Consider the following 17,735-nt stretch of genomic DNA (forward strand, 5'->3'; position numbering starts at 1 on the left):
TAGCCCTGAATAAACCAGATCCCTTCAACTTTTTCCAGAGATCTTGACAAGGCAAGGGTAAAATGTCAATATGGTACAGTAGGTGTGACAACTCAACAGAAACTCTGCCTGTTTTTAATGTTCATTGCTGCATGTAAAAAGGAGGCAGGGCTTCGGTCACGCAGCTGGGCCCTCCATATTGACTTTTTTAAACCACCTCTACAGTGCCAGTATTTTCAGTGGTGTGTAGATTAAATATACCACACCCAGACTTCAGTTCCGAGAATTCCTTTGGTCCTGCTGAGTCCCAACATATTTAGAGACTGTCAGATGGAGAATGGCTTCAGTGAAATGTATGTGAAAAATTAACAAAGCATCATTACAATTTTGCTGACTGCATTCACAAGAGGCAAAAGAACAAATCTGTACTTTCCAAACCAAAATTGCTAGAATATTTTGTTCAGGGAGCACATCTACTTCTTCCAAAATTGGTAGATCAAGATCTTGAAAAATACAGAAGACTGCAGCAGAGCTCGTAAAAGCAGCTAAACATCAAGAACATCTAGGTTGTTTAATGGGTTGCGAAATTCTGGAAGAACTCTTTTAAACTCTAACTATCCTTCTCCAAGGAGCAGATCCTGCTTTAAAATGAACACAAGGACCAAAGCCCCAAAGGAAATAATATAGATATTGTAAGATTCAACAGCTTCAAGTAGTATATGATGACTAAAAACCCAGCCACAAAGAATAAAAAAAGAATTAAATATGCAGCTGAATTTTATAAGCAGACTAAAGCACCTTCAAATATTTCAGTGTGATTTGGTTGATTCTTTAGCTGAAAACCAGCTTCTGCAAGTGGCCATGGGTGATGTCTAAAATCAGAATCCTCCATTTATTTTTCCCTCTTAATTCCCCAGAAAACTCAACAAATGAGGGAAAGGCTAAAATATTTGGACTTAAGAGACTTTAGGCCGCTATAGGGCTACAAAGTGGGTACCAGGCTGGCATGTCATGGATGGCCTCCAAGCCCTTCTTTTGCTCTGCGTAACTTACAACCCATTCACTAAAGAAAGGAATATATTTTCCAAATGGACAGAAGATTGTCTGGTGTAATCAAATGTAATAGATTACAGCTCCCATCATCTTGAACCAAAGTGATGGGTTGGTAGCACAACACATCTGGAGGACATCAGCTAAGGAAAGCTCTTCTGAAAGTTTCTAAGTGGGAATGCTGGAAAAGGTAAAACCATCCAAATGAGCCTTCACTGCGTGCACGAACATTTCACCCACATGTATTGGGCTAAGCATCCAGGGGGCTGAATCTTCCTTTAGAATACAGCACCAAACTGGTTATATGAGCAAAGGGCACAAGGTGTGGCTCATAAAGATCATGGTACCTGTAAATCTCCACGCCCAAACATCTTCCAAGCAGGGATCCATGGATTCATCCTTAATATTCATTTCCCATCCAGCACGCATAGTTCTCCCTCAGCGCATGTCACTCCTGAACTTGGATACATTCCTCTCCTGTCACATTCATTAAAAAAATAAATCCTATGGTTTCAATATTATTATTTTTTTGGTCCATGAAGCGGGAAGATGGGAAGTCATTTCTTTGTCTGTCGTTTAGCCCAACCTCTTAAGGAAGTGGAGGTAGTTTGAGATCCAACAGGCTGTAGGCAAAAATGTTCCAGAAGATGGCAAAGAGAACAAATACCACATACATGGAAACGAAGATCCACCACACTGATTGATCTTGGAGTCTCTGCTCGTAGTTCCTTAGAATAACCACGCCAAGGGTGATTCCAACACCCACCCCACCTAGGTGGGCAACAAAACTGGGATGAGGACACGGAGGATAAGCAGATGGGTAGAATCTCAGCCACACAGCTCTTCCAAATTCAAAGCTCACTGAAAGAGAGATGAAGCAGTAAGTCACACGTGCCCACAATTCATCAGAAATTGCGCTTCGTTGCCCATTCACTGTCCCATATAATTCCATGCTATTATGCTGTGATGCAGCATTTTTCCCTTACCCTTTTTTAGCAGCATTTTCAACTAACACAGCAGCTTATTTGGCAAGAATTTCTGGCCATGTAGACAGACAGCTCCTCTACCATTCTGGGTCCCTTTTAAGCCAGACTGTCCAGATTTCACAAACGTGCAACATGCACCTTGTATGCAGTTTTAAAATATATGTATATTTAAAATGTACAACAGGAAAAGAAATAAAAACCCAATGACTTGAAAAGAAGTCCGTGATAACTTTATCTTTTTCAATAAAATATGCTTTTCGGAACAAGTCTTTTTCCCATTGCTAACGGGCAAAAAACGCCTTCTCTATGAACCTTCCTTTCATTCCTCCATTCCTTTTTTTCCCTCGAAAAAGCCAACAGCCTCTTTCTCTTTTTGCAACTGGCCCTATTATCATAACGGGATGGAAATTCGTATTAGGGTTCAGCTATAATCTCCGTTGCCAAAAATTAGTGGGACACAGGTGGCAATTCAGATTACGCAGATAGATTAGGAAAGACGGGGCAGCCTCGCCAGAACATTACAGAGATTCTCTTCTTTTCCACTTGAGCCAACTACTGTTTAGACCACGGGTGTCAAACTCGCTGCATCACATGACATGTTGCGACATATCGCAACTTTTTTTTTTGCATTGCCGGAGCTGGGGTGGGTGTGGCCTCTGCATGATGCAACCGGCAGTTGGACACCCCTGGTTTTAGACCATCAGGAAAATGCAAGCACGTCTTAAAGTGGGAAAAACCAAGGAACAGGACTGTACCCCTCATTTTGGCTTCAAGGAGCACAAAATATGATTGCACTTAACATGACCGGATGTATTATTATAAAATCACTAACAGGCACAGATAAAACCCTGCTGAAGATGTTACCTAGTTTGGGAACGAAACATCTGGGAGCCAAGCTTGGAGGAGAAACATCTGCCTAAAGGGCACACATACGTCTGACTCAGAGCCTGCTGGAAGAACCAGATCTTAAGTTCCTTCCTGAAGGCCAGCAAGGTCAGGGAAGAAGACTTCTGCTTTCTGAACCCTTCACAGATGGCCACCATTAGCTTAGCTAATCGGGAATTCCAACTTACTCTTAGATTTCCAAGAAGCCATAGTTCAGTGATGGTGAACCTTTTAGAGACCGAGTGCCCAAACCACAACCCAAAACCCTCTTATTTATCACAAAGTGCCAGGGCCACATCAGCATTGTGGTGCCCTCAGGGGGGGCATGGGGTGTGGCCCACTGGGTGGACATGGCCCACTGGGTGGACATGGCTGCGGCTGTCACGGCAGACTGGGTGGGCGTGGCTGCGATGAGCATGGCCACCTCAATGTTGATCATGCAGGGGATGCCTGTGGGGGCCGGGCAGGGTTGGGGGAGATCCCGGGGGTCTCTGGCGGGTGGGGCGGTGGGCGGGAGGCCCAGCATAGATGGCGGGGAGGCACGCAATCCTAGCTGGGACTGGGGGGCCATGGCGCCAATGGGGATCTGGTTTCCCTGCTCGGGGTGGCCTTTGGCTTGCTGGGTGTGGATGTGCTCTACCACCTCTACTCGAGTTTGCTAGCTGGCTGCTTCACCTCCTTTGTGCTGGGTGGGGCTGCTGCTCCAGGTGGCGGTGGCAGCCTAATGGATCTGCGCAAGCTGCTGGCAGTAGCGGCGGCGCACGTGCCCACAGAGAGGGCTCTGAGTGCCATAGGTTCACCACCACTGCCATAGTTTATTCCAGTTTCTTTCTCTGTTTTTTCCCAAAGTGGCAAAAAAAAATTGCCCAATACACTAATCAAAGAAAGATAAATCTACTCATTGTTCATTAGCACTATCCAAATTAATTGTTGTGCATTCCAGTTTGGTCCCGTAAGTATGTGTGATTCACACATCCTCTGCAGGTTTAGAAGGCGAAGTGAGCAGTTCTGTTATGGGACGGTCCCAAGATTGGTTTTTCTAATTTGCCACTGTTATCTCTGGGCTACTAATCTGAAAAACCAATGACTTCAAGAATATCTTTAGACATAGCAGGTGCACTAATGAGAGCCGCTTCATGAGGATACTTACTGCAGATCAAGGCAACGGCCATGCGCAGCAGCTTGAATTGACACTTCATTCCAGACCAGTTCTGAGAAAGAAAGAAAGAAAAGAATCTCCAAGTGAGTTTTTCCGTCTGCTGAGTATCTGGAGACAGCCCTGATTCTCTGGGGCTTAATCTGGGTCCCTTCTCCTTTGCACACTCACTGCGGCTTTGGTAATCAGCCCCGGAGAAATACATTTAAAAAGACTTGCCTTCTGAAACCTGCCAATTCTTTCTTTCCTAAATCAGCCAGAATATTGACCGGAAGAGGAGAGTGGTAGGTTTTTTTTAAAAAAAACAAAACTAACAAACAAACATCAAGATGTGAATTCTGGCTTTATATCCTTTCATTGCTCAAGACTGTCTAAGTCCATCATTTTTTTAAAAAGTTGCTCTCCATGTAGTGGAACCTTATGCTGTTTCCCTTAATGAGTTCTTACAGAACATGAACAGGTTTGGTAGGGAGGATTTCTGGTAATTAACTGATCTATGCAATAATACATTACAACGTAACCTCCAATATTTTACAGAATAACATCTTGGAGTCCTCTAGTCCAACCCCCTGCTCAGGGGGAAACACTATACCCTTTCAGACCAACCTCTTCTTAAAAACCTCCAGTGTTGGAGCACCCACAACTTCTGGAGGCAGGTTGTTCCACTGGTTAATTGTTCTAACTGTCAGGAAGTTTCTCCTTAGTTCTAGGTTGCTTCTCTCCTTGATTAGTTTCCATCCATTGCTTCTTGTCCTGCCTTCAGGCGCTTTGGAGAATAGCTTGACTCCCTCTTCTTTGTGGCAGCCCCATAGATATTGGAAGACTGCTATCATGTCCCCCCTCGTCCTTCTCTTCGTTAGACTAGACATTCCCAATTCCTGCAACCATTCTTCGTATGTTTTAGCTTCCAGTCCCTAATTAACTTTGTTGCTCTTTTCTACATTTGGGAATAAAGGTATTCTTGTGTGCAGCACCCTATTCTCATAGCGCAGGCACTGGCCTGTCTGCTCACCATTCATAGTTTTGATTATTCCTCTCCAGCTGCAAGATGCTCCATTCGCTTATCTGGCTATACCTCATCTCTTGAATGGATTCAGAGAAGGCTTTTGTTTTGCAGTTAATATATATATATATATATACTACATTACAGAACAGAGTTTTATAAAATACTACAACTCCATGAAAGTTTCCTACAAACTATCTTTACTAGGAGCAACTACCAGCACCCAAACTCCAGGGGGCTTTTGATGTTGCCACATTTTTTTTTTTATTAAGCAAGAAGGTACATAACTACGTTTCCGGGGAAAAGAGAAAAGGTTGAAAATAATCTGATATAATGAAGAAATCCTAAAGGAATCTAAATCAGTCTGTGAAATGGTATATACATTGCATTAAAATTGCCTGAACGTTTCTACAGTATATGTCCATGTAAATCCCTATGGAATAAGAAGTGGAGATTTTAGAAACCGGAGGAAGGAGGTAGTTCAAAGTCAATACTTGGCAACCTTAGCACATCACGTCAGCTTCTACGTCTTCAGCTATCAAAGAAGATGGTGAAGTGATTTAAAGGACCAGGAAAGTTGGGGTTGCTACTGACTGGGAAATGAAGTCTGCCCCTACAGTGATTACAACTCTGCTCTCTCCTGAACATTGGATAGGCTGGCCAGGAAGGATAGGAGTTATTGCTCAATAAATGTTGGGTTCTCAGGCCAGAACACCCTGCTCCTCATATCTCTTTTTTAAAGAATCCTCTCGGTCAATTGCATCATATATCAGACAGCAAGAGAGATACCAGTCCTACTTTTCAGATCTTATCCAATCAACACCAACGCTCAAGAGGCTATTTGGAGCACTGCCATTACATTGGTTAAAAGAGGAGATTCGTTCTTCCCAAGCTTTTCCAAATTCTGAAATGTAGTCAGCAAAGCAGCACTGCTGTGAAGGATGTTTTTAAAATTCTGTGATCATTCTAAGAAATTTGTGGGCTTGAAGAGCAATAGCAATAGCATTTAGACCTATGTACTGTCCCATTGCACGTTACAGCACTCTCTGGGTGGTTTACAATGAGGTATTATTTGCATATTGCCCCCAATAATCTGGGTCCTCATTATTTTTATAATACCTCAGATAGATGGAAGGCTGAGTCAACCTTGAGCCCTATCAGGATCAAACTCTAGACTGTGGGCAGAGTTTGACTGCAATACTGCAGTTTAACCACTGCGCCACCAGGGTTCCTGGTGAAGTTAGTCACTTATGCAGATATTGAAAAGTGTTACATGTGGTGTTCTTGCCACAAGCAGTCTTGTTTGAAAGTTTAAACTTGCAGCAGTGTTTCTCAACCTTGGGAAGCTTCAACTCCCTGAATTCCTCAGCCAGGTTGGGGGATTAGAACTCGGGTTTGCTTACTCAACCACTAGACCAGGGCTTTACAACCTTTTCACCCATTGTACCACTTTTAGGATATGGCAGTATCCAAGTACCACCGCCTAGCAAGGTGTCAAAAACTTGATGACCCCCCCAAAAAAGGAAAAAAGTGATAAAGTACAGGTAGTCCTCGACTTACAACAGTTCACTTAGTTATTGTTCGAAGTTACAATGGCACCGAAAAAAGTGCCCCCCAAGTGACAGCCGAGCAAGACACCTGCCTACCCGCCCGGCCGCGCTCTTCCTCCTGTCCGAGGTTTTCATTGTTGTGAGCATTTCTGTTGGGGATTGGCAGTGGGGGTGGGGTGGGGGGGTGTTTGGTTTTTATTCCCCCCGTCTGCTGGGTGGTTGCAGCAGGTTTTGGTCACTTCACATGACCCTGGGACATGGTTACCGTCGTAAATATGAGTCGGTTGACAAGTATCTGAATGTAAATCACAAGACCCTGGAGATGCTGCAACATTCCAGCTGATCGGCGCTTCTTCTGGGCTCAGCAGAAGTGCCAGGATCAGTGTTGCTTTCCAGCTGATCGGCGCTTCTTCAGGGCTCAGCAGAAGCACCAAGATCAGCGCCGAGCTCCAGCTGGAACCTGGCGCTGATCCTGGCGCTTCCACTGAGCCCTCACAGCCCTGCAGCTCCAGCCATCTCTCGCTCAGGCTTGTGCGGTGCTGCCACTGGTTCAGCTCATTCCCCTCCCCCACTATCACTTTTCTAGGATAGTCACGTACCACCTGCCAGGTGCCAATGTACCACAGGTGGTACCCGTACCACTGGTTGAAAAGCCCTGTTTTAAAGTGCCTCTGACTGTTTGGAAGAGAAAACGGTGGCATTAAGAGCCCAGTGTTGAATGCTCCAACACCGGAAGTTTTTAAGAAGAGACTGGACAATCGTTTGTCTGAACAGGGTACAGGGTTTCCTGCCTGAGCAGGGGGTTGGACTAGAAGACCTCCAAGGTCCCTTCCAATTTTGTCATTCTGTTGTTCCGTGATGCATAAGTTGCTCCACACTATACTGATGAGAATAATAATGATATTTCTAATTCTCCCAATCTCTCTCCACTTTCAAAGTTAATGAGGATTGTAGCGAACCACAGCAGTGACCTTTTGAGCAGCAGCAAGCTGAGATTAGGACTGCAAGATCATTGCCGCTCTTATTTTAGAAAATTATAAATCCTATACTGTGTGCAGATTATTTGAGAGTGAAGACATTTCTCATTTCATTAACATGCAGCACAAAGAAACACTTCAAGAATATCTGATACGTTAAGGAGGTAAATTCTGAAGAAAAAAATTAATGATTGAACAAAAGCACAAATTTATTATTTTTGTATATAAATGCCCAAACCCAAAAGGAATTTTAAATTTTCTGTCACAAATGATCAAAATCTGCATTTCCCTGATTTGGCTCGGTTTCAATCTTTTTCTTTTTTTTAACATCCAGCAGTATCTGTGAGATGACAGGTGGAGATGTACACAACCACTTGCATGTTGGCACAAATTGTTTTGACAAAAATGATGGATTCTGCAGAGACCTCTATTGACATCTAGGCCAAAGCATCTGTCATAAATGCCTGTTTCCCCTCTAATAGTCGAAATTCTCATGTTTTCTAAACATATTATCCTGGTGATTATTTCTTTTCCTTTTACTTTTTTGGACAGCCATGAATTAGGCCCTTTTTAGATGGGGAATTTGGAAGTAAATGAGTTAATCACTGCAATAAGTGGCTTTGATAAAGTGTCACATTTGTTCTAAACCAGCTGAGGCTCAGATCAACCATGCAAACACTCTTCTACACTAACAATGAACAATACAACCCTGTGTACATCCATTTAGAAGTAAGCCTTATTAGGTTCAATTGAGTAAGCTCTAAAGGATTGCAAGCTTTGAAAGCCTGTCTATATTTGTCTCACCATCTCGTAATGTATAGAGGTGGCTCTACAAGAAACATCATCAGGCTAATAAACTGGTTTGACTTAAACTAACTGACTGAGATTGTTCATTGTCTAAGCCATAATTTGATGAACGCGCCACTATTTGTTAAATTCCCTGGACTCATCCAAAACTATAAACTATGGCTTAGAAACTGGAGTTATTGCATTCATAGAACTAACCAAACCTATCCAAACAAACTACATTAAATTATGATTTAGCACACCATGTGGACTTAATCAACATACTGTATGAACTCAACCATTATGGCTTGTAACTATGGTTTGGGCTAAGCATTGAATGAACCCAATAATGTGTAACCCTAACAACTGTAGCTTATACCACTATATGATCTTAACCATATTAAAATGTTGAAGGTACATCTAGAGAAACCATCATGATGCAAGTTAGTAACCTCAATAAATTCAAAGATTATGAGCTTAGACTTGAAACAGCCATTTTTTGTTAATTAAAACCAATACTTTTACTTGTTTGGCCTTGATTATTTATTATTATTTGTTACAGTTGTTTGCTGCCCATCTTGCCACAATATTAGACAATGCCAAGGAAGCCTGATCTAAAGACAAGTCTATGGCTTGCCAATCATGTTAATGGATCTGGAGAGGTTACCAATTTTTTTTTAAAGCAACATGTAAGTATCTACATACATAGGTAGGTATCAAATATGAAAACTGCCATAACAAGTGTGATTATTAGACTCACAGTCCTGACAGCGAGAATAGAACAGAACAATAACGTGAAACCATAAAAATAACGTGACAGCCTAATCCTCCAGTCAAGAGTATTGCTTCGCTTATTCAATCTAGCTTTTAGAAAACTGCCAGCCTGGCTTCAGGGAAGAGGCTATTTCCCTGACTTATAGGAAGTGCCTCTACTTCGTCCCAGTAGAAATCCAAGTGGGGTCTGTGCCATGCTGCATATGTGGGTCTAGTCCAGGGGTAGGCAACCTTGGCTCTTTTATGACTCGTGGACTTCAACTCCCAGAATTCCTGAGCCAGCCATGCTGAGGGGAAAGGGTAGAGGTTTCCAAGCTGAGCCATGCTGGCTCAGGAATTCTGGGAGTTGAAGTCCACGGGTCATAAAAGAGCCAAGGTTGCCTACCCGTGGCCTATGGACATCATGTGGATATGAAAACCTACGGTAGTTGTACTTATCTGTGTGGAATCCACTGTCATACCAGGCTAGCTCAGGAAAAAGAGACAACTGTTAAGTGAGATGGACAGGACACCAAAAATCCCTATCAGACTAAGTTTCTGGTTGGTGAGAAGGAATTCTTATAAAATGACTTTGTTTCAGTAACTTGACTTCCTTCCAAATAATGGATGACAAAGGCTACAGGTTTTACACACCTCGAGGCTATCTTTAGAACAGCATGGGAATAAGGGGGAAATGTTACTTTAATATCTGTACAACTAACAATGTTGTTTTAGAAATATGCTGGGAGCCAGCTGAAACAATGTTTGGGGGATAAGGGGGGGAAAGGGTTGGGGTTGATTGCACTGTCATTAGATATTACTGGGGACATAGCCTAAGAGGGTCTTACAGCTCGGATCTCTCCCATTGGGATGAGGAGCACAAACCACAACTGTTTTACTGCAGTTACAAGAAAAGTTTAAATCCTCATAAGAGGCCAACGAGATCCTCTTTCAGGCAAAGTGAAATAAACTGATAATTTTAATTTCCTCTCTTTCACACGGCTGTCATTAAAAAAAAAAAAGCCTGACAGCCACACGTAAATGCAGGTTTAAGAATAAAGGCTGTGATTATCTTCAGCAGTCTGCTTCTGTAGGCACACAGTGAAAAATTACTTGGAAGTAAGAGATGGGATCAGGTATTTGCCTGTCTGCAAATCCTTCTCCCTCTGCTTGAGATCAAAGCAAAAGACTGGGGAAAAAGCTTTTGCAACCTCAAAACCACACACACACCAGAACAAATGATAACACTCTAGTTTGGAGAGTATATGATAGAATGGATATGGCATACATTCATATGGATTACACGGCATTTGCAGCTTCCTTGTTATTATCCAAGAGCAAACGCATGTATAACTTTATTGAAATCCTTATACATTTCTTAACATTTAAATATGTATGCATACATTTGTTAAAAATCTATAAAAGAGAGGAATGAGGGATATATTTAGCTGTTCATTAAATACACTAGCATCTGTCCATTGTTATCATCCTTTGGGAAAACAGAGAATAAAACAAACAAATAAAAATAATTTTTTTTTATTAAGGAGCTAATTTTTTATTAGTTGCTCTCTGCAGATTTACCAGTCTATTTCTATAAAAAGCAAGCACGTGAACTATAGAAAAATGGTTAAGGGGTTTGGAATACAATACAACATTTAAACTAGACTAGAATTTGTGACTGCAGACTGGCTTGAGAGCTGAGTTGGTACCACAAAAGCTGTCTGCAACAAAATTACATTAAAAGTTTTTGGCTTCGCTTCAGATTTGGCCTCTGCTACAGCCAATTGGTTTTGATTCAAACCCTCCCAAATGTGATGGAACTGATTCATTTTCAGCAGATTTTTTAAAATCAATATACTGTAATTCCAATTCACAGTGGTGAATCTAATTGTGATTCCTTCTGTTAAGGAATTACCTGTTAAACTTAGTTTGGGTTTCTGGAACATCTGTTCAGTTGATCATTCAAAAAATGGTAAATGGGATTTGGGACTGTGCAGCACAGTGTTGTGCTGGTTCAGTTCCTTTCTCCATGGCCAGGTCCATTCGGTGTTGTTAGGGGGTGAGAAGTCCTGCCCATGGCTGTTCCTTTGTGGGGTACTGCAGTGCTTGGTACTTTCTCCGTTCTTTTTAATATCTACTGTATAAAAAACGGCTGGGTGACTGACACCGCGGGATGAGATATCATCAATATGCTGACGACAGCTTTACATCTCCATCCCTGGTGATCCAAGTGATGTTGTGGCTGTCCTTTTACAGTGCCTGGGGGCTGGATGGGGGACAACAGGCTGAACCCTGGTAAGACTGAGTCGCTGTGGCTACATGGAGCCTTGGGATCAGGAGGTTTATCATCTTTAGTTCTGGATGGGATGCACTACCTCAGTGAGGGCGAACCTTTTAGAGACTGAGTGCCCAAACTGCAACCCAAAACCCACTTATGCATTGTCGGGTGCCGGGTGGGTGTGGCCCATTGGGTGGGCATGGCCCATTGGGTGGGAGTGGCTGCAGTGGTAACGGCAGACTGGGTGGGACTAAAAAGTTCAATCAATCAATTCCCACTTTGCAAGATCATTTTTTTCCCGTGAGAAGTTGAAATTGATTGATATATTGAACCTTTTTTTTTTTGCACATGGCGGCGGAGGCCTAAAGAGAAAAGGTTTTATAAAACCCAGCTGAAGGCCTAGGACTGGGGCGACGGTGCCTGTGCCCACAGAGAGGGCTCTGAGTGCCGCCTCTGGCACCCGTGCCATAGGTTTGCCACCACTGCACTACCTCATATAGACCTGGTGAACAACTTTGGGGTTCTCTTAGACTTGCAACTCCTGCTCAAAGAGCAGGTGGCCGGTGTGGCTAGGACAGCCTTTACACAATTTCATATTATGTGCCAACTGCATCATTTTCTGGATCCTGAGGCTCCTGGACTCAGTCCGGTCATCTCTTGTTTGGATTATTACGATACGCTTCACAGGGGGCTACCTTTGAATAGTATTCGGAAGCTACAATTGTCCAAAATGCGGCAGTGCAGAGTTTAAGAAGCCCCTAAGTTGGCACATGTAACGCCACACTGTTATGTAAGATGCCCTGATTGCCAATCTGCTTCTGGGTCCAATTCAGGGTGTTGCTTATTACGTTTAAAGCCTTCAATGGCAGAGGTCCCCAATCTTTTGGGCACCAGGGACCAGTTTCGTGGGGAGAGGTTTTTCCGTGGACCGGAGGGGGCGTGGTTTCATGTACTGCCTGCATCCCGTGGATGGGGCTTTGCTTGTTTGTGCGGACCCGTTTCTGACATGCTGCAGTCCGGTGCCGGTCCACAGACCTGGGGGTTGGGGACCCCTGCTCTATGGCATAGATCGAGGATATCTGAGGGTCTGTCTTCTCCTGATCCTATTGTCCTGCCCCACTCATGCTGATAGAAGAGGCTTCCTGCAAATCCCATCAGCCAAGGAATTTTAGCTGGTAGGGTCTAAGAGAAGAGATTTTTTTTTTTTTGCCTCGGTCCCCACCCTTTGGAACATCTTGCCACTGGAGGTGAGATCTGCCCCATCTCTTCTGACTTTCAGGAAAAGCCTTTGAAACCTGCCTAGGCTAGATGGCACGGGGCTCTGAAGGAGAAATTCCAGACTTGGTGTAATAACAGTGAAGGCATCACCACTGCTCCACTTCAAGGCTGTGTTTTTTTTAGATTGCTTTTAATCTTCTGTAATTTTAATCTGTTTTTAATATTTATAATTGTTTTCATATCAATATGTTTTATTACACTGTTTAAGCTACCCGGAATTGCCTTGAACTGCAAGATGGGCAGCATCTTAGAAAGAATCTTATACAGCTGGTCCTCAACTTACGACCACAATTTAGCCCAAAATTTCTGTGAAACCTTTGTTAAGTGAGTTTTGCCCCATTTGATGACCTTTCTAGTCACAGTTGTTAAGTGAATCACTGAAGCTGTTAAGTTAGTAAGTGAATCTGGCTTCCCCACTGACTTGGCTTGTCAGAAGGTCACGCAGAAGCTGATCACATGACCCCAAGACACTGCGACCGTCATAAATGTGAGTCAGTTGCCAAGCATCTGAATTTTGATCGTCTGACCACGGGAATGCCGCAACAGTCATTAAGTGTGAAAAACGGTCATAAGCCACTTTTTTCAGTGCCGTTGTAACTTCGAACGGTCACTAATTGAATGCTGTAAGTTGAGGACTACCTGTAATAAGAACCTATGTTTTACCACGTTACGACAACTTGCGAACATTTTGACAAATGTCTACGTATCGTAAAATAAAATAATCGTAACAATAACACGCATGGGATCCAGAATTCAGCAGCAGCAGCAGCAGCAGGTCCCTTCTCTGCTTGGTGCTTATGATACCGTAAACAAAGCCCAGGAGTTACACCTTTAAGATGCAAACAGGTTTTGAACTGGCATCATGCATAATATTGTACAGAATGGAGAAAACTACGGGTCGTCCTCAACTTACTGTACAACAGTTCACTTAGTGATCGTTCGAAGTTACAACGGCGCTAAAAAAAGTGTCTTATGACTGTTTTTTCACACTTACAACAACACTAAAAAAAATGACTTACGTGGTGTGGTTCCTCACCAGCCAGTGGACCCGGCAGCTGAGTCTGGGGAATCAGAGGAGGAGGGGACTGGAGTGACATCAGAGTCAGAGGAAGGCTCTGAGGAGCTCCAAGACTTACAGTCTGACAAGGAGCCTGGCTCACGCTCAGGCTGAGACACAGCTGTGCTGGGAGGCTGAGTTGGACAGTGATGAACCACAGCTGGGAGATATCCCGGATGCACATAAACGCCAGCAAGAAAAGAGAGTAGGACAGAGGAATGCAATGGGGCGGCTCCAAAGGCAAAGGAGAAGGCATTAGGAAGCCACGCCTTGACTGCATAATAAAAGGGAAGGTGTGGGAGGTGCTGGTTGCCGAAGGCAACCGTTCGTGTTGAGGATCGAGTTTCTGTGAACTGTGTTTGTTTGCCTTGGACATTGACTCAGGACTGTGAATAATAAAAGGGGATTGGTTTTTTTTCTGCGGTTCCAGCCTGCCTGTTGGAAGAGGAGTTTCTCCTTGTGAGCTTAACAAGGACTCATGTAGGCTGGGACAGAACATTATGATAGTTTTTCACACTTACGACCATTGCAGCATCCCCGTGGTCATGTGATCAAAATTCAGATGCTTGACAACTGACTTGTATTTACGACGGTTGCAGTGTCCCGGGGTCATCTGATCCCCTTTTGTAACCTTCTGACAAGCCAAGTCAATGGGGGAAGCCAGATTCAGTTAACAACTGTGTCACTCACTTAACAACCGCAGTCATTCATTTAGCAACTGTGGCAAGGAAGGCTGTGTAACGGGGCAAAATTCACTTCACAAATGTCTCATTTAGTAACAGAAATTTTGGGCTCAATTGCGGCCGTAAGTTGAGGACTACCCTATACCATCAGCAACTGTGGTTACTGATGCAGTACGGTTGTGCCCTGGAAATGAATCTGACAATTCACAAAGGCAACCAGAGAGGTACAAAAGGGCCTTCAAACTAATATTTCAATACGGGAACCAAACCATTTGTAAGCATTTTTGAGTTGTACATAATTGCCCTTTGTCTATGATCTATGACCCTCACTCGGCCTTGTGCCTTTTTATGGCAGATAGAAATCTGGGGAGATGCAGTACAAACATTTTAGATAAACACTAGTAAAGATGCTACAAATCAATCCAGTTTTGGGGATAAAGGTCATATTTAGAAGCGTTCTTTGGTTCATTTCTCCACAGAGATAATAATGCACTTGGAAAGTGGTGGAAGCTACTGCTAAATCCTGCATTTTTAGTTGGTTTGTTTGTCTGTTATTTCCCACAGGGTGAACTGCTTTATTTTTCTTCTCACTTTTATTTGTTTCCAGGAATATTTCATTCTAGAGGCATAGACATTTTTATTATTTGCAGTTATCCAAGGAGTTCCAGGGAAAGTAAAAAGGTTTGATGGACTCAGCCTCTCGGGAGGAAAAGCAAAGCAAAATGTAACAACTACTGTTATGAATGTGCTTACGGTGCCAAGTGCATCTTTTTTCATCATCCAAGAATCCCCCTCACTGACATTAAGCTAGAATTATTTATATTTTTAATTGGCAGAGCTGGAGACAATGACAATTTTGTTTGCAATGAAATACAAAGTACAAAGCACATTTATTGGTGCCTGGAAATCTAATAGTAGTCTTCCTTTGGCTATATTGTAGACTAGCCATAGACTAGCCCAGGGGTAGGCAACCTTGGCTCTTTTATGACTCATGGACTTCAACTCCCAGAATTCCTGGGCCAGCATGGCTCAGCTTTGAAACCTCTCCCTTTCCCCTCAGCATGGCTGCCTCAGGAATTCTGGGAGTTGAAGTCCATGAGTCATAAAAGAGCCCAGGTTGCCTACCCCTGGACTAGCCTTTCCTAACCTGGCCTCCTCCGAAGGTTTTAAACAAAAAAACCCCATAATTCATAGCTTTTCATCCATACAATAGACCCAAATTGGTTGACTTCTCTTGGTTTACTATGAACGGGCTATATGCTATGCATTTGCAAGTCTTATATACTGCTCAAAATAATAAAGGGAACACAGCAGTGTAGGATGTCTTAGGTTTGTGTTCCCTTTATTTTTGTGAGCAGTATATATGAAAACAATATTCAATACCCGGTTCCTTCTTTTGCAGAGAGGAAATGGTTTCCATCTGTCCCTTGCTCTGGCAACGGTCAGAGTTATTACTGTCTTATTTTTTTATTGACTGTATGAGAACTAACGCCCCCTCCCCCCCGTGCTCATAAAACACATAAAATCAGATCTGCTTGTTATTTTAAATGGAAATATGTGAGATACTTGTTTACTTGCTGATAACCAACATAAGCCTAAAAAAAAAAACCAACCCAATAATCACAACAACCAAATGTTGCTGTTATTTGTTCAGGCTGGACTGAAAACAACAGTTCAGCTGTCACATAAATGAATCCATACACGATAAACAGCACATTCTGGTCTCAAAGGCAATCTGTGTTCTACTTAATCCAGGGCTTACCATCACTATATTGGCCAAATGAGCAGAAATAAGAGCATACACCCCTCCAGATGAACCCACAACCGGTGCAGTCATATCAGCGATGGACACTGCCAAGGAACCTTGGAGAAATACAAAAAAAAAAAAAAAAGGTAAGTACAAATGACTGCCCAATAAAACACCCCCTACCTTTTTCTATGAATACAGGTAGTTTTCAACTTACGGTCACAACTGAGCCAAATTGAACAAAATTTCTGTTGCTAAGCGAGACAAGTTAGTTAAGTTAGTTTTGCTCCATTTTCATCTTACTTGCCACAACTGTTAGGTGAATCACTACAGTTCAGTTAGTAACCTGATTGTTAAGTGAATCTGGCTTCCCCATTGACTTTGCTTGTCAGAAGGTCGCAAAAGGGGATCACATGACCCCAGGACACTGCAGCCGTCCTAAATATGAGACAGTTGCCAAGCTTTGAATTTTGAACACGTGACCATGGGGATGCTGCAGTGGTCATAAGTGTGAAAAGCTGTAAATTATTTTTTTAGTGTTGTTGCAACTTTGAACAGTTATTAAATGAATTGTTGTAAGTTGAGGACTGTCTATACTTTCTAGAAAAAGGCATTTAAGGATTCCGAGAGTCCAACCCCCAATCATTATGGACATTTCACAGTGAAACAGAAACAGCTTGCAGTTATCTTCTACCAAGATTTTTTTTTTCAATAACCCAAATCAGGTTAAAAACCTTAGGACTTCTTCTTGGTCTTATATCCCAGGGGTCCCCAACCCCCGGTCCATGGACCGGCACTGGGCCACGGCATGCCAGAAACCAGTCCGCACAAACAAGCAAAGCCCCATCCGCAGGATGCAGGCAGTACATGAAACCACACCCCCTCCGGTCCATGGAAAAACCTCTCTCCACGGAACTGGTCCCTGGTGCCCAAAAGGTTGGGGGCCTCTGTTATATCTGACCAGATCCAATCCTCTTTTAACTTTTTTGAGATCAGCCAAGATTGGGTAACTACTGCCATCTGCTGTGACAAAAGGGCTAATATCATTTTACTGTCCGATAAGTTGTCCGTTATTCAGTTTTTTACAGAGGAAGATCAACGCGTCCTCAATAAGTAGGGGGGATCGTACATATTTTTCACCATAGAAGCAACAATTGTTTTAGTGATCGCTTTTGAAAAAGATTAGGTCAGCTTCCTTTTCAGCTAGCAGAATCCATTATAGGATTTTGTGGGATATGTCCTAGGCATCTGTAAAATGTACTTTTTAAAGTAAAACATTAAAAATGCATAAAGCATTTAATGGGTCCAAAATTAGGGTGTTTCAGTCTTACATCCTGAGGGGAGTTGTTGTTGAGTTTAAATGAAAGTCTGCTTGCCAGATGTATTAAATATAATTACAGATTCTTTCATAGTGCTTCAAGAATTTAGGTTACCATCCTGTTTTGGAAGAGTGCATTCCACTAGCAAGCAAAGGCATTTTCTTTTCCCAATAGGCCTTTGACTTGGCCATGGCTTAACTCTTATTCCTTGATTGCCTTTCTGATCTCTACAGTACAGGTAGTCCTCG

At 42.8% G+C, this 17,735-nt stretch overlaps 1 protein-coding gene across 1 annotated transcript in view; it reads right to left on the reverse strand.

Annotated features, from left to right (window-relative positions):
* Window positions 1-1,618: 1,618 nt before the first annotated feature.
* Window positions 1,619-17,735, reverse strand: part of RHBDL3 (rhomboid like 3) — an 85,007-nt gene continuing 68,890 nt past the window's right edge. Inside the window, exons 5-7 of the mRNA XM_015826290.1 lie at window positions 16,184-16,284; window positions 4,051-4,111; window positions 1,619-1,890 (exon numbers count right to left, since the gene is read on the reverse strand). Of these exons, the coding sequence (XP_015681776.1) occupies window positions 1,619-1,890; window positions 4,051-4,111; window positions 16,184-16,284 (434 nt within the window). The remainder of the gene's footprint in view (window positions 1,891-4,050; window positions 4,112-16,183; window positions 16,285-17,735) is intronic.

The sequence above is a fragment of the Protobothrops mucrosquamatus genome, unplaced genomic scaffold, assembly GCF_001527695.2.
Source record: "Protobothrops mucrosquamatus isolate PMUCROS unplaced genomic scaffold, P.Mucros_1.0 scaffold3039, whole genome shotgun sequence".
NCBI lineage: Eukaryota > Metazoa > Chordata > Lepidosauria > Squamata > Viperidae > Protobothrops > Protobothrops mucrosquamatus.